Here is a 25551-nt window from a genome sequence, read left to right as displayed (position 1 = left end):
TGCATAAAAAGTTTATTCTGGTTTAACGAGAAGAAGAAGAAGAATTCAGGCCGACAAATGAAGCCCAGAGGGTTATTAGACGACACGGGGAGCCGGAGAGAGAGAGTCGCCTTCATGAGGTAAGAAAAAAAGAAAAACAATGATTTAGTAATATGACTAAAGTTTTTAAAGGGCCATAAAGTAAGAAAAAACATATTGGCTATATAATGTCAGACGTTTCCCCACTCAGCCAAAAATTTATGCAAACAGTCAGCATCAGCTCGAAAAGTATAAGTTTTTGTGGAGCTTTTCACAACCAAATAAGCGTTTAAAGCGTAAAACCCTCCGCCAGTTAGATTTCTCAATAAATGACCACCGACTGTTTCTATCAAAGATATGGCGTGTGAATTGTAAAAATTACAGCTTCTGTGTGTTTTCAGTGGAACTTCTGCAAAACAACCGCATTTAAATCTTTATCCACGTTAAAACGACTTGAGATTTATAATTATACGCTCTGAACAAATGCACAGATTCTACATGACAGACTTTCCGCTTGTCACACTGACAGCAGTGTGTCGGCTCACAGGCTGTTAATGTTTTTTGACAGAATTGGTCAGAAATGTGCAACTTTCAAGTGCCTGGTGCAGCTTTTTACAAATCATAAAACAGCGGAGTAACAACAGTGAGTTTTAACATTAGCACTCTTACCCTCCTGATGTTGGTCAACTCGTGTATTTCAGATTCATTTTAATAAATGTTCACCTTTCTGTAGCAGTTGTTAGCTAAACTAGTTTCTTCATAATTACAAGCGTTTTTTAAAAACACGTTGTACAATTTTTACTGCGGATTATTCGCTGTTTAGGGTATTTCTACATGGCTTACACTGTAAAAAATAATAAGATGACTTTACTAAAAATGCAAACTTGCTCCCTTACAAAGTAATTTATGTTGTCTTGAAGCAGATTTGATTACCTTAATTATTGCGAGTGTGCAGTACTCAAATAAACTTAAAATCTAGATTACAGTAACTTGTTTATTTTGCTGTACTGAAAAAATTAAATCTAGATTACAGTAACTTGTTTATTTTGCTGTACTGAAAAAATTAAATTACAGTAATGTATTTACTGTGAGCATCCAGCAAGTGACGGCTTAATTCTCAAAATAGTTTTGTTCATTCATCATATTCAGGTCAACTTAATTTTCTTGAAGCTACAGCTTGAAAACTAAGTCTGGTTAACTTAATTAGTTTGTATGTTAGCATGCATTTACAGTGTACAGAGAGAGTGCGGCTCAAACCAAAGTCAAATTCCATGTATTCTGTGGATACTTGGCCATTAAAAGCTGTTCTGATTCAGATTCTGATAAACCAGAAAATGCTGATGAACCCTGTTTTATTTGAAACTTCAAAGTTGTTGCTTCAGTTCTCCGTCATTCAGTTATCTGTGATTTTCAGGGAACACTTGACATAAAATGCTGACGGCTGATTTTCATATTAAAACAATAGATGTCTCCCTTTTGGAAAGTCTCCCAAGAAATGTGATCGGAGAATCTTGATGTCTTCAGGGTGTATTAAAAACTAACCAGGAGAAAGCTGCTTTCAAGAACAGTTTCAGTTATTTTTTTGACCCACTTCAGATGTTTCTTGGTCAGAATGAGATGGTAAAGCAGGAACTTGCAGCGATACAAGTGAGCAAAGAACATGTTTAGATTTAGGACTTAACATCCAAGCCGTTGGCATGTGAACGTTACCGTGAAGTGTTGAGATAAGGATTTGATGTTTGAATCCCAAAATGTGTAAAATATAATAAGTTGACTTTACAAAAAAAATATGCGAACTTGTTGCCTTAAAAAAGTGGCTTTGAGCAGACTTGAGTTTATTATACGCAGCTGGAGACATAATAATCATCTATCAGCTAATTTACCGCGACAGCCTGATGGTTACCCTTTAATAAACATGGACGTATGCTTTTTTCTTCATGTAAGTGGACCAAATTTGTGTTTAATAACCATGAACATATGCTTTTTTCTTCAGGTAACTGGAACAAGTACCTTTTTTCTTAATGTATGCTGTGTTTAATAAACATGAATGTATATGCTTTTTTCTTCATGTAAGTGGACCAAATACTTTTTTCTTAACGTATGCTGTGTTTAATAAACATGAACAATTGCTTTTTTCTTCAGGTAACTGGAACAAGTACTTTTTCTTAATGTTTTCCTTCACGTATGCTGTGTTTAACATGAACGTATACTTTTTTCTCTGTGTGTGACTTTAATGAATGTAATAAAGCACATATTCTAAACCTTATACGGCCTGTGTTCTTTCCTATAATATTGTTGAAAAGGGTAAATTGTTTTTCAAACGAGGTTTTTTGTGAAAAACACTTACTGGCACCTTTTGCTCTAAAAATACCATCTGGCCTGACACCCAGCCACCCTGCCGGGAGTGACGGAGAAGAAACTTTGTTTTTTTCCGCCTTCATCACCTCGGGGCGGCATCTCCGATCAGCGGGTGTCCCGCAGTCCCTGATCGACTGGGTAATATCTTAATAGAAACTGCATCTGGCGTGAGTGAGAAGGAGCTTTGTTGATTGTCCGGGTTCATCACCTCGGGGCAGCATCTCCGCTCAGCAGGTGTCCTGCCACACACACACACGCACACACACGCGAGCACACACGCAAGCACACACGCACGCACGCACACACAGACACAGCTAGCGTCTGCAACAGGTATTACAGCTGTGGGGTCATGTTTCCGCGAGCGGCTCTATGCGTGGGTATTTGACCGTCTTGCTGCAAAGACTTACACCCGAGAGAGACGGCTATTTGTTTCCCTTCTTTAATTTACGAATTAAAAAAACAGAAAAGGAAACGCGATAATTCAAGAATTAAGAAATATTAAAGGCGTATTAAAATATTCGTGTTTAATCACTAAATTGAAGAAAACCTCCCATAATTATGCGTAAGATACGGTATTTTTTATTCCTTCTTTAATTGAGGCATTAAAAACCATAAAAGGAGGCGCTTTAATTTAAGAATTAAAAATATTAAAGGGGTATTAAATAATAGACACTGATTTATGTTTAATTATTTCAGAATTAGTTAATTCTTTAATACATTAAAAAGATCTAGGTATTTTTAATCATTCTTTAATTCATGAAATAAAATGACATTAAAATATTAGACCCGGGTGGGAGGGGAGGTGGGGCTTGGAGGCGGTGCTTGGGGCAGGGTTAGGGGAGGAGCTTGGGGTGGGGCTAGGGGAGGAGCCAGGGGCGGGACCAGGGGAGGAGCCAGGGGCGGGGCTTAGGGGCGGGACATACTGACGTCATCGACTCTGATTGGATGTGACGTCATAAGGGGCGGGGCTTGGAGGCGGGACTAGGGGCGGGGCTTAGGGGCAGGGCATAGTGACATCATCGATTATGATTGGCTGTGATGTCATAAGGGGTGGGGTTAGGGGAGGGGTTAGGGGCGGGACATAGTGACGTCATCGATTCTGATTGGCTGTGACGTCATAAGGGGGGCAGGGCTTAGTGACGTAGTCGATTCTGATTGGCTGACAGGGTCAATCACTTTTTGACTAAAGGTTGGTCAGTTTTCTCTCTGGCCAGCTTATGTCTGTTACGTGTGTGTTGTTTGTCTTTGGGTCGGTCATGGTTTGCTCAGCCCTGCTGTGACCTAAAGCAGGGATGTACATCTATAGCTGGTCCCCGGGCGCCTTATGGCAACTGCTGCTCCTAACTGGCAATTAGGATGGGTTAAATGCAGTAGACACAATTCATTGTGCAGGGAACATGTTCCTTTGTGCATATGACAATAAAATTCTTTTGAATCCTTGAATATGTTTTTATGTCAGCCAAGCTTGAACCTTCGTGCCCATGCGTGAGTTTTTCCACGCCTGTCGGTTGCGTCATTCGCCTTTGGGCAGGCTTTGAGTGAGTACTGCTCCACCCCTCTCGTCGTTTCATTGCAAGGAAATGGCGGAATGATTTGGGCTTTTTTTCCCATCAGAATTTTTTCAGAAACTGTTAGAGACAGGCAGCTGGAAACCATTCGAAAAATTTATCTGGCTTTCGGTGAAAATTTTACGGGCTTCACAGAGAATAAGGAGTGTTACTACAGCTTTAAGGACGACCCACAATGGCGCACGGCGCGCCGCGCTCCGAGCCGCCATCGAGAGGCAGAAACCACCACATCATTTCTAAACAGATCGCTGTGTGGAGCCAGGACCATTGTGCGCAATTTCTCTGGTTATCACAAGAGCTGGACATCAGCCATTTTTCAGCAGATTTCACTTTTAACAAGAGATTTTGTCATGGAAAGCCGCGCGGACGCTTCGCGCGTCACGACCAATTCGCTGATGGAGCGAGACAAAGGAACACCTCCGTTTCGGAGTGCCAGGGGACAAGTTGGGACATGCCTATCTCGGCTTTCAGTGCTTACCAGTCGACTGAGTATAAGAGAAATTGTGGAGAGCTGGACAAATCTGCCGGAAAATGGCTGATGTCCAGCTCTTGTGATAACCAGAGAAATTACACACAACGGTCCTGGCTCCACACAGCGATCCGTTTAGAAATGATGTGGTGGTTTCTGCCTCTCGATGGTGGCTCGGAGCGCGGCGCGCCGAGCGCCATTGTGGGCCGTCCTTAAAGCTGTAGTAACACTCCTTATTCTCTGTGAAGCCCGTAAAATTTTCACCGAAAGCCAGATATATTTTTCGAATGGTTTCCAGCTGCCTGTCTCTAACAGTTTCTGAAAAAATTCTGATGGAAAAAAAGCCCAAATCATTCCGCCATTTCCTCGCAATGAAACAACGACGAAAGGGGTGGACCAGTGCTCACTCAAAGCCTGCCCACAGGTGAATGACGCAACCGACAGGTGTGGAAAAACTCACGCATGCGCACGGAGGTTCAAGCTTGGCTGACATAAAAACATATGAATCAAATCCATATAGTTTTTGAAAAAAATAAAAAGGTACGATACTTTTCTCACAGACCTCGTATGTGGGGGGCCCCATCATGACTCTCTGTTACCGATCTGACAGAAAGTCCTTAATCCAAAGACGTGGAATGATTTAGACTGATGTTTAGCAGTTTCCTCGTGAGGTCATGGGGGAGGATGGTGTTGAATGCTGAACTATAATCAATGAAGAGAAGATTGGTATACTTACTTACCCTGTTGCTCCAGGTGAATCAGCGTGGTGTGGATGGCAGCAGTCACGGTATCCTCTGTTGACCTGTTGGCCTTGTAAGTGAATTGGTATGGGTCTTGAGTGGGGGTTGTGAATAACATGATGTGACTTCTAACCAGCTTTTCAAAACACTTCATCACCACCAGTATGAGTGAAACAAGCCAGTAAACGCTGCTCCAAACACACATTTTCCACCAAAATATTTTTCTAAAAGTAATTCATCAAAAGAGCAAATCAAATTCACATTCACCTGTCTGCTCTTTCCCATAGGAGGATTACACAACACTGCTGTGGTCATCTTATGAATGAGGGTGAAAGTGGATTTATTTAATGAATCTCATCTACAGTGGCTCTTCCATTGAATTCAGCGCCTGCTGGCAAAAGACCACAACAGAATGTTGAAGATTCACTGCTTGGCTCTGATGACAGCAAACATTTGTTCTGTTTGAACTCTTTCACTGTCTTTCATTCAATACCAAAGGGGAAAATGTTCGTGGACAACCGCACATTTTAATGTGACGTGGGTGTATGTGTGAGTCATTTTGCCATCTGACACAAGACACTGACAAGTGTCTCTTTGATATCGTAAATTTGTAACTGTGTAAAGTTTCTGTCACGGGATCAAATATCTTACAGACCAAAAGAACATTTACACATTATAGAAAGGTGAGCAACATGGTGCTGACTGGTGGCGGTACTGAATCACTAGAACGCCATCACTGGATCAACAAATGCTTGGCTCTGCCGTTTTCATCTTCAGTGTCACTGACCTGGATGACAGCAGAGCAGACAGGTGAATGTGATTCGGTCTTTTGATGAATTACTTTTAGAAAAATATTTTGGTGGAAAATGTCTGTTTTTAGCAGGGTTTGAAAAGTCATTACTGTTTATTTTCACTTGTATATCTGCAGGGGTGCAACATGGATTTACAAATATGGGGTTCACTTACAGCAGAACTCCCAGCCCCCCACAGTGTTTATCGCTAAATCTGGCGACTTTCAAAACCCTCTTGACGACTTATTTTGTCAAAAGTGACTAGCGACAAACCTAGCTACTTTTCCTGGCATCAATGGAGACTTTTCTGCTGTTTGGTGGCTCAAAAGTAAAAGCACATGTTGATGTAGTCTCTGTTCTCATCAAGAAGCAGTGGGCCTCCCCACCTCCGCTGCAGCTGCAAAGCCACAGAGCCCTATTGCAAAGCACTGAGCGGAGGGATAGCTACAATTCTCCACGTTCAAACACCTATGCGTGATGCCTCCGCTCCAAGGCTGTTAACCTCTTTGGGCTGTTCCCACATTGAATGGCAAACCTGACTCGGACTCAGTCAGCCTTCATCGTGTTTGCTGCTCTGCGACTTGAGAAGTTATTTTGTTTTAAGAAGTGATAGCCAATTTTAATGGCAAAATAAATAAAGCAACAATCAAGTATATTTGTGGCTCTAAATATTATTAAGGTGTTTTCACTCACTTTTTTGTTTCTTTCATGTTTTTTTCTCAAAACTTTATTTCAACAAATATATTAATAGTAAATGAACAAAGGACAAGGCCACAATAACATTCACAGAATAAATAGATTAAATTTAATTAAATAGAAAGAGACAGAAAAAATAAATTGTACAATAACAAAAATAAAGGGATTCTTTAACATTAATTCTCTTATAGAGCGTGACAGTTTTAGGACATTTGGGAGAATCTATGAGCTTAATACTAATTATATATTGTTCATATTCAGTCCGTGTAAATTCTTTTTCAATACTCTGCATTTATGAATAGGGAATTTACCAAATAATTTTCTCTCCCACAAGGTTTTTTTTTCCTACGGCATCTGTTATGTCGTCATACTATGCAAATAATATGCCATTTAGATGATGATGTCATCTAGCAACTTCTAGCGACTTTTAGGACAGCCAATAGCTACTTTTCTTACTGAGGAGTTGGCAACACTGGCCCCCCATTAAAAATATCTCCATTATAATCGTGTATGAAACAACACCCTTAACTGCTCGATTTTTGCCCCATGGTAGTGTCCATTGCACTTTGTGTCATAAACACAGTGTGCAGTAATTTCATTTTTTTTAATCCCCCATTGGCTTCATCTGCTTCATATTTTTCTTTCAGCACAATAACAACTTGTTCAATTTACACCAAAATTGATATGCATAATTATATACTTGCATTTTCTCACCATATGAACCTTTGGGCCATTAATCAGGCAGGGTTTTTAAAACACAGCCACTTCAAACACTGTCAACTGATCATAGCTTGAACAACATCTATAACCTCTGTACAACTGATTCCAAAATCTATATAATCTATAATCAGATAGCATTTTTTTCCAAAGTACTAGTCACATCTGTCAAAAATGCCTCTTGAAGAGAGGGAAAGAGAAAAAATATATAAGTCACACTGAAGTATGTGCCTTCGCTTCCAACCCTGTGTTCCATGTCTCCAAGTCCTGCTACCACGTTGTGTTTCAACCACCTGCCTGTTTGTATTGACCACGCCTTAAGCCTGATGTTTTTGATCTGTCTGCTTGTTTTGGACTGCCTTGCTGTGTACCGGATCCCACTGAATCCTTCAATAAACACCTTTACGAACCACAGCTACGTTGTCGAGTCCTGCAATTGTGTCCAGACGTTTCTGTCCGCCATTCCTGACAGGTTGTGAGACTTGGACGCTAACCAGTGACCTAAGGTGACAACATGATGTCTTTCGTACTGGCTCTTTTCGTTGGTTCTTTGAGTACCGCTGGAATGACTTTGTATCAAACGAGTTATTACTTGGACAGAGACTAAAATGAGGAGTACCACTTGTATTGTGATCGAGCATCCGCTTCGATATTTTGGCCATGTGGCGTGTTTCACTGTGCAAGAGCCAGCATGCAAGCGCCTGAGTATTGAGGATGCCAGTTGCTGGAGAAGGTCAAAAGGATGCTCATGTTTCACCTGGGTGAGGCAGGCAGATGATTATTATAGACATGTAGGAATGGAATGGTTGTCTGTCTGGGAAGTTGCCATCCAGGACCCAATGCTTTTCAGTGGTGTCACAGATGTGATAAAGTGCTACACCAGCACATGCTCCCAGACTTGACTTGACTTGACTTGATTCTGTTAAAATCCTTATATTAAAGATGAAAGTTGACACTACAATCACATCTTGATTAGGTCACATAAAGTCTATTGTGGTGGTGTACAGAGATAGCGCTATAAACATTGTGTCACTTTCAAACTACCTGTGAATCTGACTAACTTGTTTTATAAAATGGGATACATGCCATAGGGGAAAATTGAGTTTGAAAATTCTTAGCTAAGGTGGGTGCAAACTTCTGCCCACAATCGTACCAACTATCCAACAAACATGGTATAATGTAGGGGAATACTCCAACATGTGGTTTATGTATTCTGCAAGAATTGGTAAAAACTCTTTATCTCCGACAGTCCCCAGAGAAGAAACAACAGATGTGAAATTATGCAGACTGAAAAATTAACATTATAGCTCTGAACAAGTAATAATTAAGGATGTGGAAGCCAAATGAAAGCTGGATGCAGTAACAAATGTAACAGCATGACTGTATTATGAATTCGAAGCAATGGCATGGTGTGTGGGTGTACGCTAACTATTTCATCAGTTCTGTGTTCATGCTTTCCTTTTTACACAACACTCCTCCCACTACACTCTGCTGATCTACTGGGTCAAGTGTAATATTCTTTTAAAGATATAATAACCTGCAGTAAATGGAGCAGTCTCCCTCCTGCCGCTGTCTCACCGTCATCCTCGCAGTCCTGCAGGAAGCTGTGCTTGTCCTCACAGTAGATTCTGCAACAGACACAACAGCTTGGCAATAGGAGGAGAGCAATATGACATTTGACGTCACAAAATGACACAGTGGCACGGTTTAGCAAAAGTTTTTCAAGTGGTCTAAATGTCAGTATCTCCTCCTGGTGAGTAATGACCACCAGGGGGGGCAGCTCCACGTCCACCTCATTAAACCGAACACACAACACACATGGGTTTGTGAGAAAACAAACACACACTCATTCAACTCATGTAGAATCCTGCCAAGACTGGACTGTTGGGCTTTGATTCAGGATTATTCATTACTAATGACACTCAATAACTCACATCCCTCTAATTATGATTTTAGGGGATTATCTGGCTTCAGTCAAAGACTGGATAGCCTGTAATTTCTTAATTTGAAATTCTAGGAAGATTTAGATGCAGCTCACTGGTCTTGTGACACTTCAGTTTGATCAGTTAACATTAACATTGGATACATGTCATTCATCATCGTAAAAAATTCAGAGTGACCTTTGAACCCACAGTGACCCCTGACCAACACATTAGAGAAATTGCAAAGAATGCAAGTGATATTCATCTTAATTTCCCTAAGTAACTGCTCATTTGAGACTAAGTCATTCTAGCAGTACCCAAGGATCCTCGGAACAGACAGAGACTTCTAGCCAATACCAAAGACTTCTAGTCATCACCTTCGGTCACTGGTGCAGATTCAGAAACTTAAAATATAATATTTATTTTCCCTAAAAATGTCAGGGATGAAAAGACAACACTACATATTGTGGAAAGGCCTTCCCTAAACAGTGGCAGAGGTCTGAGACATCAGCTATCCACAACTAACAATGTTGTCCTTTCATGCATCCCAGAAACATCAGAACCACAGTATGCCTCCCCCAAAAAGGGACATTAACTCTAACAACCCTATGAGGATGGAAATGATTCTGCCGACCTACAGTGAATCTGGAGCCACTGTTCACTCTTACAACTGTTTAAAGCTTAAGGTGCCTTGACACTTGCACAAGTTTGAGCCATGCACTGGTACACAATCTGCCATGCAGCAGAGTAAACTCATTGCAAACCATTGTAAACTGTGCATGGCTGTGCAAGTGTGCAAAGAAAATTAGAAATATTCAAAATCTCTGTCATGCGTTAATTATATGAACTTCACATGAACATTGCACAAACAATTAAAAAACACTGAGTGTGAGTGTGAGTCATTGCATCAGCGATCCGCATCATGGTGCAGCACATCTGAACGATTATGACGATGTTAAATCTATCATAAACATCATTTTACAGATACTCATAAGAAGGAATGAGCATGCAACTGTCTTACCAAGCTATTACAACCCAAATTCCAATGAAGTTGGGACGTTGTGTAAAATGTAAATAAAAACAGAATACAATGATTTGCAAATCCTATTCAACCTATACTGAATTGAATACACCACAAAGACAAGATATTTAATGTTCAAACTGATAAACTTTATTGTTTTTGTGCAAATATTTTCTCATTTTGAAATGGATGCCTGTAACACGTTTCAAAAAAAGCTGGGATAGTGGTATGTTTACCACTGTGTTACATCACCTTTCCATCTAACAACACTCAATAAGTGTTTGGGAACTGAGGACACTCATGATTGGGTATAAAGGTAGCATCCCAAAAAGTCTCAGCCATTCACAAGCAAAGATAGGGCGAGGATCACCACTTTGTGAACAACTGCAAGAAAAAATAGTCCAACAGTTTAAGAACAATGTTTCTCAACTTCAATTGCAAGGAATTTAGGGATTCCATCATCTACAGTCCATAATATAATCAGAAGATTCAGAGAAACTGGAGAACTTTCTACACGTAAGCAGCAATGCCGAAAACCAACATTGAATGCCCATGACCTTCGATCCCTCAGGCGGCACTGCATTAAAAACCGACATCATTGTGTAAAGGATCTTACTGCATGGGCTCAAGAACACCAGAAAACCATCGTCAGTTAATACAGTTTGTCGCTACATCTACAAGTGCAAGTTAAAACTCTACCATGCAAAGGGAAAGACATACATCAACAACATCCAGAAACACCACCACTTTCTCTGGGCCCGAGCTCATTTGAAATGGACAGACACAAATTGGAAAAGTGTGCTGTGGTCTGATGAGTCCACAGTTCAAATTGTTTTTGGAAATCATGGACGTCGTGTCCTCCGGACAAAACAGGAAAAAGACCATCCAGATTGTTACCAACACAAAGTTCAAAAGCCAGCATCAGTGATGGTATGGGGGTGTGTTAGGGCCCATGGCATGGGCAACTTACACATCTGTGATGGCACCATCAATGCTGAAAGGTACATCCAGGTTTTGGAGCAACACACGCTGCCATCCAAGCAACATCTTTTTCAGGGACGTCCCTGCTTATTTCAGCAAGACAATGCCAAGCCACATTCTGCACGTGTTACAACAGCGTGACTTTGTAGTAAAAGAGTGCGGGTACTAGACTGGCCTGCCTGCAGTCCAGACCTATCACCCATTAAAAATGTGTGGCACATTATGAAGCGCAAAATACAACATGAGAAAATATTAAATATCTTGTCTTTGTGGTGTAATCAATTGATTATAGGTTGAAGAGGATTTGCAAATCATTGTATTCTGTTTTTATTTACATTTTACACAACGTCCCAACTTCATTGGAATTGGGGATGTACAATATAAATATTATAAATAATTACCTTTTAGACTATTCCAAATCCGTTGTCCACTTCATGAAGCACACGAGAGAGAGAGAGAGAGAGAGAGAGAGAGAGAAAAGCTGCAGCTGGAGCGGGCCTCTGTGATTCCGGAAGCGATTAGAGGTGTTTTCATCAGCCAAGCTCTAAGATAATATGATTAATCCACTACAAAATAATGATTTTATATACGCAGCATCCAGCAGCACACAGCGCAGCATCTAGCTGGGAACACAGCGGGTGGCACTGTCACAGCAAGTTGTGGGGAAGTGTGGGGCTTAAATGCGTGCATGTGTCAAGGCACCTTAACAACAGAGAAACACACCCTGCAAGAGTATATTCCTAGTGCTCCCTCACCAGTATTATCACAATCTGATGAGGACACAGATGAATGGCAAAATGGTTCCGAATTAAACAAGAAGTCCAATTGTCTCAACTAAATGTCAAGAATCTTCTGATCTTTGCACGGATGACTGAGAACCTACACAGAGTTATCCCTGATTTACTAGTGTGATTGTTTGGCTGAGCCTCTGGTCTTTGCCTCCTGGTTGTCCTTTCGGCCATCTGTCATTATGAACACTAGTGTCTTGCCTATAGGGTCATGGGCTCTAGATTGGGTAGTGTTTATAAAATAGGTAGCTGACATTTTTCAAGGGTGGTAATAAATTATGCAGTTTCTATAATGATTTGGAATGACAGGTGAGTCCAGAATGTAATTATCAACGTTCATTGCTCACTGTTGTTACATAATATCCATAATTTCTCCAAAAATACTAGTCCTATCAATGTTCCGTTTTGGTGGCGTTGATCCTTGACCTAAAATATATAAACATACCTAACGGCAAATCTCAGCTCTCCCAAGTTTCTCTGTGTTCTAAGGTACACACGCACGCACACAGAGGCCAGTTTGCTTTTAATATATAGATTATTTACCTGCTGGAATGGCATGTGAGTTCAGAATGTAATTATCAACGTTCATTGTTCACTGTTGTTAGCTAATATTCATAGTTTCTCCCAAAATATTAGTCCTATCAGCGTTCCATTTTGGCGGCACTCATCCTTGACCAAAAATACATAAGCTTACCAAATGGCAAATGTCAGCTCTCCCCAGTTTTTCCGTGTTCGAAGGTGCACACACACGCACGCACATAGGCCTCTTGGCTTTTAATATATAGATGATTTACCGCCCCCCCGCTGGAATGGCGTGTGACTCCAGAATGTAATTATCAACGTCCACTGTTCACTGTTGCTAGCTAATATCCGTAGCTTCTCCAAAAATATTAATCCTATCAACATTCCATTTTGCGTCATTCATCCTTGACCCAAAATACATAAGCATACCAAACAGCAAATGTCAGTTTGTCTGTGTTGGAAGCCATACACGGGCACGCATACATGTACACAGAGACCACTTGGCTTTTAATATTTAGACTAGACTGCATATGGTTGCTTCGCTGCCACACTTCTGTCACTGCATACTTTGATAATTTTTTTGTTTTATTTCTTAATATGGCCAAAGTAGATGTTCAACCCCCCCAAGTCTGGTCTGCTTGAGGTGTCTTCCAATAATGAAAAACGCATCAGAGAGTTTTTCTTTATCACTGTCACCAATGTGCTTGCATATAGGGTGGGTAAAGGTTTAAACCTTACTCATGTAGAGCTCCTTGGGGCGACTTAGGTTGTGATTTGATACTGTACAAATAAACTAAAGTGCATTAATCCTTTGCACAATGGCAGCATGGTGGCCAAACAGCTAGCATGTTTCATTCCAGAGCAGAAGACTCCTGGCTCAAGGCCACTCCTACCCACTCTCCATGAAATGAGGAGTTGTGTCACGAAGGGCATCAGGTGTAAAAACTGTGCCAAATAAACATGCAGAGCCAAACTGGATCTAGTGTGGTGACCCCAAGTGGAAGAAAGGGAGAAGATGAAAGTACTTACTTTGACATACTTTGCATATGAAAGTAAAACTATAACATATGAAATAAATCACATGCTGCTGACCTGTAGGCATAAATATTATGAGTGGCACTTGCAATCTTCTTGTTTTCATACAGCTTCTCCAAGACCATTTTAACCTGCAACACAAGACAGACCATAATTAATCCCGACAGCACTCTGACTCACGTTTACAAGCTCTATGCCATTGCAGCATATCTATGAATCCTTTTCATTACTGAACACCAACCAGTGTGACGTGTTCAAAAAGCTCATTTAAAAGCCATGTCCAAAGGACACTAATGCTCTCTCTAGAAACATCTAACACAAATGCTGACTAATGCACAAATCAAATTTAGAAAGATTTTTTAAAATAAATATTCATGCTTTGACAAACTGTAGGTGATTTTTTTTTTTTTTTTTTGCCTCTGTCATGATGACACTGCAGCTGTTGAAGCAAAAGACAGAAGTTGCCCAATGCCTAATTTCTCCAATCACATCCACAGAAGCTTCTGAATCCTTCAGATGCTTTTCCTTCTCTCTCAGCATATGTGTGCTTTTGTAGTTACATGTTGCCAGAAATGAGCTTGTTTTTGCAGTTTCGTTCATTTCCAAAGCCAAGGTCTGGTGGCCACTCGGTTCACTGTTGTGTCTTTTCAATGTTGTCTTTCTAAAGTGTTTATTTGTTTATGACTGTTCCTAAGAGGAAACACTACACTTTTCAATTTTAACATGATACAATTTAGAATAATTTAAAAGTTAAGTGATAGGGGGCATACTCGCTTCTGTTACGCAACGTAAATAAGACTGAGTTGGCAAATCTTGTTGTGGAACCCCACCCCCCCAATCTGTGCACTTTTAAGTATGATTATGTTCTGTATGTATTCGGTTGTTGGTGACTTCTTTAAGGATGATTATTTTCTGGATGTGTTCATTTAGTGATATTTTCGTAGGTTTCATAGGTTCATAGGTTTTCATAGGTTCTTTTGTTCTTGTCTGATCCCAGTTAGTGGAGAAGATAAGTATGACTTTTGACAAGAATTATTTACTTGGTCATACATGCATCAGATTTGGCATGAAGGTTCTTCATAAATCAGTGTTTGAACAAAAAGTGCTGACCACTTGAAAATCCAATATGGTGGCCAGGTAGGGGTCAATGAAGAATTACACAGGGGTCAAAATTTAAAATGGTAAATGGACTGCATTTATATAGCGCTTTTCCATCTGCATCAGACGCTCAAAGCGCTTTACAATTATGCCAATTAAGCGCTATACAATTATTAAAAGATGCTCCAATCATGTTGAAAAGTATAACACATTATTTTTCTGATCATAAATATTCCAAAAAGGTATAGTTTGGCTATCTATGACTGAACGTTATGGAGTTATGGGATAAAAACAGCAAAAATGGTGACAAAAGTCAGTTTCAGTTTGTACAGGGATCAAAAGTTAAAGTTGCTCCAATTTTTGTAAAATGTGATGCAAATTATTGGTTGAGATAATAGGGTTTTAAAAAGAAAAAGTTTGCACCATGTGTCATGCTCAATTATCACATTACAGGGTAGCATATGTCACATGCCACAGAATCCAATGTAAGTCGACAATGTTTGGAATTTACTTTGCAACCCAAGCATTCAACACAGTAAAAACTATTCCATTTATTAATCCTATTAGGACTGCTTTCTTCCACGTGTGAAATGTAACAAAGATGTGTCCCATCCTGTCTATGACTGATACTGAGACCCTGATTCATGCGTTTGCCTCTTCTAGAATGGATTACTGCAATGTTCTATTTTCAGATTTACCGCAGTCCAGCATTAGGGGTCTCCAATTGGTTCAAAATGCTGCTGCAAGACTTTTGACAAGAAGCAGAAAGTTTGACCACATTACAACCATTCTGCCGTCTCTTCACTGGCTTCCTGTCCCTGTGAGATCAGATTTAAGGTTCTGCTACTAACCTATAAAATTATTCACGGAGTGGCACCTCCCTACTTAGGTGACCTAATTAAACCCTATGTACCGGCCCGGGCTTTGCGTTCTCAGGGTGCAGGACTACTTTGTTTCCCTAGGGTGAATAAAATGTCCGCGGGCCATAGAGCTGTCTTTTATCATGCACCTATTCTGTGGAATGATCTCTCTGCGTCAATAAAACAGTCAGATTCTGTAGAGACTTTCAAGTCCAGACTTAAGATGCACTTATTTTCCCTTTCATATGGCTAGCATACTGGCATAGCATGTTGCTATGCTTTTTACTCTTTTAAATTAATTTTATTAGGAAACGGAGTGGGCCGTAGCCTCAACTTTATCTAAATTCTGGGTCTTTTAGTGAAGCTTAGGGCCAGTGGCCAGCCATCACCTTAGTATTTCTTTTGTTCTTCTTGTTGCTTAATACTGACAAATTATACTGTATTTGTTGTCTTGCTGATGCTTGATTCTGTTTTTTTTTTTCTCTCTGTTTGAGGTGCGGCTCCATCCAGTGATGGGTGTGGTGTCTGTTTCTGAAACCCTCCTGTCCTGTGCACCGGCAACATTTCCTGTATGTTCGTTTTGTGATTTATTTTGTAAATGGTGTCAGAAGTATGGCCCAAGCAGAGGGTCACCCCTTTGAGTCTGATCTGCTTGAGGTTTCTTCCTCAGAGAGAGTTTTTCCCTTACCACTGTTGCCTGTGTGCTTGCTCTGGGGGTTGGTAAGGTTAGACCTTGCTTGTGTGAAGCGCCTTGAGTCCCCCATGTTCCACCCCTTCATCCTCACCTGTCAGTCTTGTTGTGTCTTCCTGTTGCGCTCCTTCACAAGTTTGAGTTCCACACTGGTTTCTGCTTTAGTTCTGGATTTTGGTTTTGGTCATTATTAGTTTTTATAGTCTTTGTATTTTGATCACCTCCTTATATCATTATGTTAGTTCTGTCACTCTTGCGTTTTATTAACTCCTAAGTTCTATGTTGCTTTGTGGTTATATGATTTCTCCTTTCCTTCATTTATGATTGGTTATTGTTACGTGTTATTTTGTGCACTCAGCTTTTAGATGTCTGTTGCATTGTTTTGGCATTGTTAGTATTCTGTTCAATGTAGTTACCTAGTATTAGTTCTTTTCCACATCTATCTTCTGTTCATGCCGATTCCCCGCACCTGTCATAATTACGTTTGTCTGGAATTTAAGTTTTCACCTGTTAGTCTTTTGTTGTGGATTCATTCTCCTTTGTTTGCTCCCCACGTTCTCAGTTAGTACTGTATTTTTCTTCACGCTTTATCTGTAGTAGCCTGGTACGTTCTCATTTCATGTTAGTCTGCTCAGCTGTTCTTCCGGTTTTGCAACTGCCTTTTTGGAATTACTTTTGTATGCTGTTATTGCACTTCATGATTTGTTTGCTCCCGGCTCTGCCAATAAGTTACACACCTCTCATTATCTCTCTGTCTGTAATTTTGGGTTCATTAATAGAACATAAGACAACAGATCTCTCATTGTTGATTTCTAGCACCTATTTGTTCACCTTTGCAACTAAATAATAATAATAATAATAATAATAATCGGCTACCAATCAGAACATGCTGTAGTGTGAAAACTGCTGTAACAGTAGCATTGCAGAGCTTTCTGAGCAATAGGAGAAATTTTGAACATGTTCAAAAATTTTGTGATGTTGGGACACATCATGATCCACAAAACTGAATACATAGCTGAATGTAATCTGTGCATATAGGGGTAACATGTATCTTCCTATACAACGTACATAATGCGCCTTATGTATGTAGTTCTGTGACTGTGTGCGTCTGCAGTGGCTCACGCATAAAGTCAGAAGAGGAGTTAAAAAAAATCATGTCTCTATTTGATTTTTTAATTAGTTCTTTAATTTAGGATTTAGGATTGTTGAAGTTTACTGTTATTATTGGAGTTTCATTCATTTTGTGTGTTGATTCCTAGGAAAGCCCTACATAAATAATGATGATGATTATTATTATTACTACTAACACGTGATTTTTCTGAAAATAAGTCACACTGCAGTATAAGTCACAGAACTTCACAAAGTAGTAAGTACTGTGTAGTACTGTGCCTTATACTCTGGAAAATATGATAAGTTGTATTATTTTGTAATCACTGTCAGCTGGCATACTTCAAGGAGATATGTCCAAAGATGAATAGGTAGCAGTAAACTCATTATATTAAGAAATGTGTTATACAAAGGAATACAGTGGATGAAAATGAAATGTGAAACTCCAGTTTCAAACAAATGGTGTGATAATCTCACATACTGCTGCATGCACAATCAGAAGCGTAACTGCTTCTAACAAATAATACATACCATAAATACTTGTATATGCAAAATCATTATTAAAGCAAAATCAAGGAATTTAATTTCAAGTAGTCAATGTTCTTCACATGACAAACAGAACTACACCATAACTGAAATCAGGGAAATGCACATTGTCCACCCAACCAACTAACCACTGTTTGTTTGTTTTTCTTTCATTCGCGAAGGTAAAGGTAAAGGTAAAGTATTGTGCAGACGTAGACGAGTACATTGTGTGTCTCATGAGCAGTGGTGGGCACAGTTCCGATAATCCGATAACCAATAATTATCGAAGATAAAGTTTTCATTATCGGATTCTTTTCAGATAACTTTGAAAACCATTATCAGACTAATTATCGTCCGATAAATTTTTGTCTGATCATTTTTAGACCGTTAACGTGGTAAAGAAAGGTGAACAGATGTGTAGTTCTACTCTCTGCACAACAGAGAAGAGCTGCTTTAAGAAGAAACCACTCTATCCTCTGCAGGCAAAGGAGAACTGGTTTGCGAGAATTCACACAAGGAATTATGGGATACATCAATAGGGTGAATGGCAGTGTTCTATTTATTTTGACACCAGTTATATCAGACGGTTATCTAATTACAACATGGCTTTTTTTTTTTTTGAAAAATGCCTTTTTTTTTTTTTACAAATAAAAAATGGCATATTTTACAAAAGCACATTTATCTGTAAACACCAGCACACGACACACCTCACATTAATGTGTTGGTTTACATAGAATGAATCATCCAATCAGTGTGAGCAGAGGCACATTTTACCCAGAATGCCATCTGTCTGTGTTTGTTACAAAACTTCAGAATTAGTGCATTATTCAACATTAAAAGATATATGTTATATCTTAACTTTGCACAAATGACAGAACTGACATTAATGGAGTTATTCTATCAGTATTCATTTTATATATACACCAAACCATAACTCAGCACTGCTTTATTTTCCAAGACCTCGGCCTGACAGCAGTGCTGTGATTGGGTAGAGAGTTGAGCTTTGCGGCTCCTCTCAGTTGCTTCTATGCTGGAAGCCATGTAGTAAACAGAAGCTTCCAGCAGGGGGCAGGGCGCTCAAAGACAGAATTGCTGACTCATTGTTTGGGTCTGTTGTTGCTTTTGATGCTACTAAAAGCGATCGTGGTTTTAAAACTCAAAATCAGCTTGTTAGTAGTTGTAAGTGTACCGGAGACAATACTGGAATTTATCAGTTATTGGTTATCTGTAACTTCCGATACATTTTTGGGTGGTTTATTGTTTTAAATTTATCGAAGATAACTTTTCAGTTATCTGATTATCTGTTATCGGAGTTAATCTTTTGGTTATCTGTGCCCACCACTGCTCAAGAGTGAGGTAAGGTTAGCTTTAGTTACATTTACAACATTAAGATGATTACTTCTGCAAAAGTGGAAAACACATTTGTCTTCCAAGTTTATTAAGTGTTTGTGATAACTAAAACTGAGTAAATGCCCCTAAAACATGTCATACAAATTCCATTGGAACTGACAATTGAAAAAGATAAAAAAAAAAGGGTGAATATGTCAGGCTTCAATGTGTGGCACTGAATAAAATTTTAGTTTTCTGATGCAACATCTCTGTTCAAAAATACAAACTAAGTACTTTTAGCTGAAAGCTATACATATACACACCCATACATAATACACATATACAGTGAGGAAAATAAGTATTTGAACACCCTGCGGTTTTTGCAAGTTCTCCCACTTAGAAATCATGGAGGGGTCTGAAATTTTCATCTTAGGTGCATGTCCACTGTGAGAGACAATCTAAAAAAAAAAAAATCCGGAAATCATAATGTATGATTTTTTTAATAATTAATTTGTATGTTACTGCTGCAAATAAGTATTTGACCCCCTACCAACCAGCAAGAATTCTGGCTCACACAGACCTGTTAATTTTTCTTTAAGAAGCCCTCTTATTCTGCATTCTTTACCTGTATTAATTGCATCTGTTTGAACTTGTTACCTGTATAAAAGACACCTGTTCACACACTCAATCAATCACACTCCAACCTGTCCACCATAGCCAAGACCAAAGAGCTGTCTAAGAACACTAGGGACAAAACTGTAGACCTGCACAAGGCTGGGATGGACTACAGGACAACAGGCAAGCAGCTTGGTAGAAGACAACAACTGTTATGATTATTTATTAGAAAGTGGAAGAAACACAAGATGACTGTCAATCTCCCTCGGTCTGGGATTCCATGCAAGATCTCACTTTGTGGGGTAAGGATGATTCTGAGAAAGCTCAGAACTACACAGGAGGACCTGGTCAATGACCTTAAGAGAGCTGGGACCACAGTCACAAAGATTACATTAGTAACACATGATGCTGTCATGGTTTAAAATCTTGCAGAGCAGCAAGGTCCCCCTGCTCAAGCCAGCACATGTCCAGGCCCGTTTGAAGCTCACCAGTGACATCTGGATGATCCAGAGGAGGCATGGGAGAAGGTCATGTGGTCAGATGAGACCAAAATAGAGCTTTTTGGAATCAACTCCACTTACCATGTTTAGAGGATGAGAACAGCCCCAAGAAAACCATCCCAACCGTGAAGCATGAGGGTGGAAACATCATACTCTGGGGTGGTCTTCTGCAAAGGGGACAGAACGACTGCACCATATTGAAGGGAGGATGGATGGGGTCATGTATTGCGAGATCTTGGCAAACAACCTCTTTCCCTCAGTAAGAGCATTGAAGATGGGTCATGGCTGGGTCTTCCAGCATGACAATGACCCCAAACACACAGCCAGGGCAACTAAGGAGGGGCTCCATAAGAAGCATTTCAAGGTCCTGGAGTGGCCTGGCCAGTCTTCAGACCTGAACTCAATAGAAAATCTTTGGAGGGAGCTGAAACTCCAAACCTGAAAGATTTGGAGAAGATCTGTATGGAGGAGTGAACCAAAAACCTGGTGAAAAACTACAGGAAACGTTTGACCTCTGTAATTGCAAACAAAAGCTACTGTATCAAATATTAACATTGATTTTCACAGGTGTTCAAATACTTATTTGCAGCAGTAACATACAAATAAATTCTTAAAAAAAATATCATACATTGTGATTTACGGATTTTTTTTTTTTTTAGATTATGTCTCTCACAGTGGACATGCACCTAAGATGAAAATTTCAGACCCCTCCATGATTTCTAAGTGGGAGAACTTGCAAAATCGCAGGGTGTTCAAATACTTATTTTCCTCACTGTATATGTGTGTGTGAATTATGTACATACTTCTGTTTACTCAGTTCATCTGCTGTGAGGGAGTCAGTGACACACATTAACATTTTAGCCTAAAGAGCACTTTTAAGCAGGTGGAAGCTTTTAAGAGGAGCTGTGATGTTATTGGAGAGCTGGAGAGATTACAGGATATGAACGAGTCACAGATATTTCACTCCCTGAAATTAATGTGTAAATTAGCAAATTTACATTTTGCTCAGTGATACCGTCCTTATCGAGCAATCTCTACTGAAACTCACAGAAACATTCGCCACCACATTTGCAAATAGAACTGGTGAAATATAAATACATTTTAGTGTTTTATGAACTGGAGATTAACAATCATTCCCGCCTAGTGTTTGTTATTATCGTAAAATCACGCCACCTGTGTGCCCACGTGCTGTACCTGTCTGGGAGTCACCACAGGGGCTAAGTGAGGCTGGAAGGTACTGCGTCGGTCAGTGATGGTCGTTCCATGTTTTATTGAAGGCAGCTCTTCATCTGCAATAGAAGCATCATATTATATTAAATTTGATATTATAATCAGTTTGGTTTGGTTTTAGCCATTTAATCCACCACATGTAACCCAGATGCATGTGGCTCACTGAGCAGGTCATACCATTTGCATGATCCATGAACAGATGTGCATTTTCTGTGTTCTGTTTCAAAGTCCTGTAGTCCGGTAGGTCCTTGTCATCGTCCATTTCCTCTTCAGCTGTCATGTTCACATTTCCCAGAAGATCCACTGCAGCAGGTTATATAATACATCATATAATAAATGTTATGTCTTGACAATGATTTTTTTTCTTTAAAAGTATAAGGTCAAATTCATCGAGGCTTTTATTGTGCAAGTTACACTTACTGTATAAATGGTAAATGAACTGCATTGATATAGCACTTTTCCAGCTGCATCAGATGCTCAAAGCGCTTTAGAATGATGCCTCACATTCACCCGTTCACACAAACACACTCACACGCTGATGTCAGGGTGCTGCCGTGCAAGGTGCTCACCACACACCGGAAGCAACTTGGAGATTAAGGACCTTGCCCAAGGATCCTTAGTGATTTTCCGGTCAGGCTGGGGTTTGAACCGAGGATCCTCTGGTCTTCAGCCCAACGCTTAACCAAGAGACCATCACCTCCCTATATATAACCTATGTATAACTTCATTATACATAGCCGACTACAACTAGCTAACATCTGACTAGTTGACTTTTTTTTTTGTCGTCTTGTCCAAAGCCATTCATTAAGTTTATTTAACTCTTAAAAGAATAGACTTGCTGGAGCTGCTACCACTCCCTTCACTCAGTGAAGAAAGTGTGTGAGCTTCGGGAGGTGAATTATTCAGCTCAAATGGGTCTATGCCTAGTAAATGAATGCAGGTATTGTCTTCATGCTAATGCTGTTTCTTGAATTTGTGATTTTGTGCTTATATTTGTTAAAATAAATGTCAGATTTGAGTTTCACTAAAAGATTCGACACTGGCTTAATTAATTCAATGTTAAATTTAGTCCCAGACTAGTGGTACCCGTCTAGTCGACTAATGAATTTCATTAAATGGCAGATGAATGGCAAACAGACTGCATTTATATAGCACTTTTCCATTTGCATCAGAAGCTCAAAGCGCTTCACAATTATGCCTTGCATTCACCCATTCATACAAACACACTCACACATCGATGTCAGGCTGCTGCCATGCTAGGCACTCACTACACACTGGGAGCAACTTGGGGATTAAGGACCTAGTCCAAGGGTCCTTAGTGATTTTCCAGTCTGGCTGGGTTTTAAACTGAAGCTCCTCTGGTCTGAAGCCCAACGCTTAACCACTAGACCATCACATCCCCAAACTCTACTATTTTAGTATTTAGTATTTATGGGGTATTTTGGGGTTATTTAGAAGCGTCTTCCCAACCCTACTAAATGCCCCCATTACCTGCTATTTTAAATGGTTACATGGCATACTATGCAAAAACAGACAAATCATAAGTGATAACAGATTTCCAAAGTGTGACCAAAAATGGGGTTTTGGTACCAAAGATGATAAAATACGGTGATAAGGCTATAATTGCGCTCACATACATTTTCATATTTAAATATTCTGGGAAGCACAGACTGATGTCAACTCTTAATATTATAACTAAACCAATTAATTAAAAATGCAATGCTGACTTTCCCATTCCACACAGCAACAAAAAGCTTGAACAGCACACGATACTCACTGAGGTAGCTGCAACAGTGAATATTTCTAAAGATTTCAGAAACCATTCCAGGCGTATACCATCCAGCCCAGCAGGGGAGCTGAAATAACTGGTCTATTATTATTATTATTGCATGCGATGTCTTTTTTGTTCAAAAATAAATTATTGTGCATCACTACCAAAGGGCTGTTTAACAGATATCCTTCAGATCTGTTTCACACTGATTAAAGCCATAAACGTTACACTTATAATTGACAAATATGATGCATTAAATGAACAAGAGTCTGACTATGTCCCCTTGAAGGCATCAGATCAGAATTATTTATTTTCATGCACATCTTCATATGGTGTTTTACCGTTGTCGAGTTTCATCTAAATACAAGCTGAACTGAATAGGCATTGCAGATTTGTATTTACAACACTAATGGACAAGATGGACTCATTCATTAAAAAAAAAAAAAATCTTAAAATACACATTGTAGTGAAGCAATGACTAATGCTCACCGTTTTTATAATTTGCCATTTTCACAGACTTTATAGGGTGTAACAGTTTGAATGAATGAATGAATGAATTTATTTTGGACACACAGGTCCAGAACAACAACAAAAAACATAAAAAGAAAGAAAGAAGAAAAATAATCCAACAATGCATCCACTGTTGGATTATGTTCACAGAAGAATCTTTTTCAATGAGAGTTAAGTTTTTTTTTTGCTTGCTGATTTTTTTCAAAGCGCCTCATGATTTGAGTTTTTCAGTGAGTACTACTGGGCCTGAAAAAACTTAAGGGGAAAGACAGAAGTGACATACAGTGAGGGAAATAAGTATGTGATCCACTGTCAATTTTGCAGGTTTTTCCACCTACAAAGAATGGAGAGGTCTGTATTTTTTTAATTGTACGTACACTTCAACTGTGAGAGACACAATCTAAAAAAAAATCCAGAAAAACACACTGTATGATTTTTAAATAATTAATTTGCATTTTATTGCATGAAATAAGTATTTGATCCCTTAGAAAAACAGTCCTTAACAATTGGTACAGAAACATTTGTCTGCCATTACAGAGGTCAGACGTTTCCTGTAGTTCTTGACCAAGTTTTCGCACACTGCAGCAGGGATTTTGGTCCACTCCTCCATAAAGATCTTCTCCAGATCTTTCAGGTTTGGAGTTTCAGCTCCCTCCAAAGATTTTCTATTGAGTTCAGGTCTGGAGACTGGCTAGGCCACTAGAGGACCTTGAAATGCTTCCTACGGAGCCCCTCCTTAGTTTCTCTGGCTGTGTGTTTGGGGTCACTGTCATGCTGGAAGACCAAGCCACGACCCATCTTCAATGCTGTTACTGAGGAAAAGAGGTTGTTTGCCAAAATCTCACAATACATGACCCCATCCATCCTCCCTTCAATACGGTGCAGTTGTCCTATCCCCTTTGCAGAAGAGCACCCCCAGAGTATGATGTTTCCACCCCCATGTTTCATGGTTGGGATGGTTTTCTTGGAGTTGTTCTCATCCTCTAAACACGGAGATGATTCCAAAAAGCTATTTTGGTTTCATCTGACCACATGACCTTCTCCCATGCCTCCTCTGGATCATCCAGATGGTCACTGGTGATCTTCAAATGGGCCTGGGCATGTGCTGGCTTGAGCAGGGGGACCTTGCTGCCCTGCAGGATTTTAAACCATGACAGCATCATGTGTTACTAATGTAATCTTTGTGGCTGTGTTCCCACCTCTCTTCAGGTCACTGACCAGGTCCTCCGGTATAGTTCTGAGCTTTCTTAGAATCATCTGTACCCCACAAAGTGAGATCTTGCATGGAATCCCAGACCGAGGGAGCTTGATAGTTATCTTGTGTTTCTTCCATTTTCTAATAAATAATCATAACAGTTGTTGTCTTCTACCAAGCTGCTTGCCTGTTGTCCTGCAGTCCATCCCAGCCTTGTGCAGGTCTACAGTTTCATCCTTGATGTCCTTAGACAGCTCTTTGGTCTTGGCTATGGTGGACAGGTTGGAGTGTGTCTTTTATACAGGTAACAAGTTCAAACAGATGCAATTAATACAGGTAAAGAGTGCAGAATAAGAGGGCTTCTTAAAGAAAAATTAACAGGTCTGTGAGAGCCAGAATTCTTGCTGGTTGGTAGGTGATCAAATACTTATTTCATGCAATAAAATGCAAATTACTTATTTAAAAATCATACAATGTGATTTTCTGGATTTTTT

At 39.7% G+C, this 25551-nt stretch overlaps 1 protein-coding gene across 1 annotated transcript in view; it reads right to left on the bottom strand.

Moving 5' to 3' along the window:
* The window catches only part of impact (impact RWD domain protein), a 96848-nt gene that overhangs the window by 44584 nt on the left and 26713 nt on the right, over positions 1-25551 (bottom strand). The window contains exons 6-9 of the mRNA XM_034180465.1: positions 21759-21884; positions 21546-21640; positions 13684-13757; positions 8895-8985 (exon numbers count right to left, since the gene is read on the bottom strand). Coding sequence (XP_034036356.1) covers positions 8895-8985; positions 13684-13757; positions 21546-21640; positions 21759-21884 — 386 coding nt within the window. The remainder of the gene's footprint in view (positions 1-8894; positions 8986-13683; positions 13758-21545; positions 21641-21758; positions 21885-25551) is intronic.

Source organism: Thalassophryne amazonica, chromosome 10, assembly GCF_902500255.1.
Source record: "Thalassophryne amazonica chromosome 10, fThaAma1.1, whole genome shotgun sequence".
Taxonomy (NCBI): domain Eukaryota; kingdom Metazoa; phylum Chordata; class Actinopteri; order Batrachoidiformes; family Batrachoididae; genus Thalassophryne; species Thalassophryne amazonica.
The sequence above is the reverse complement of the archived record's forward strand: the minus strand, read 5'-3'. Positions and strand labels throughout refer to the sequence as shown.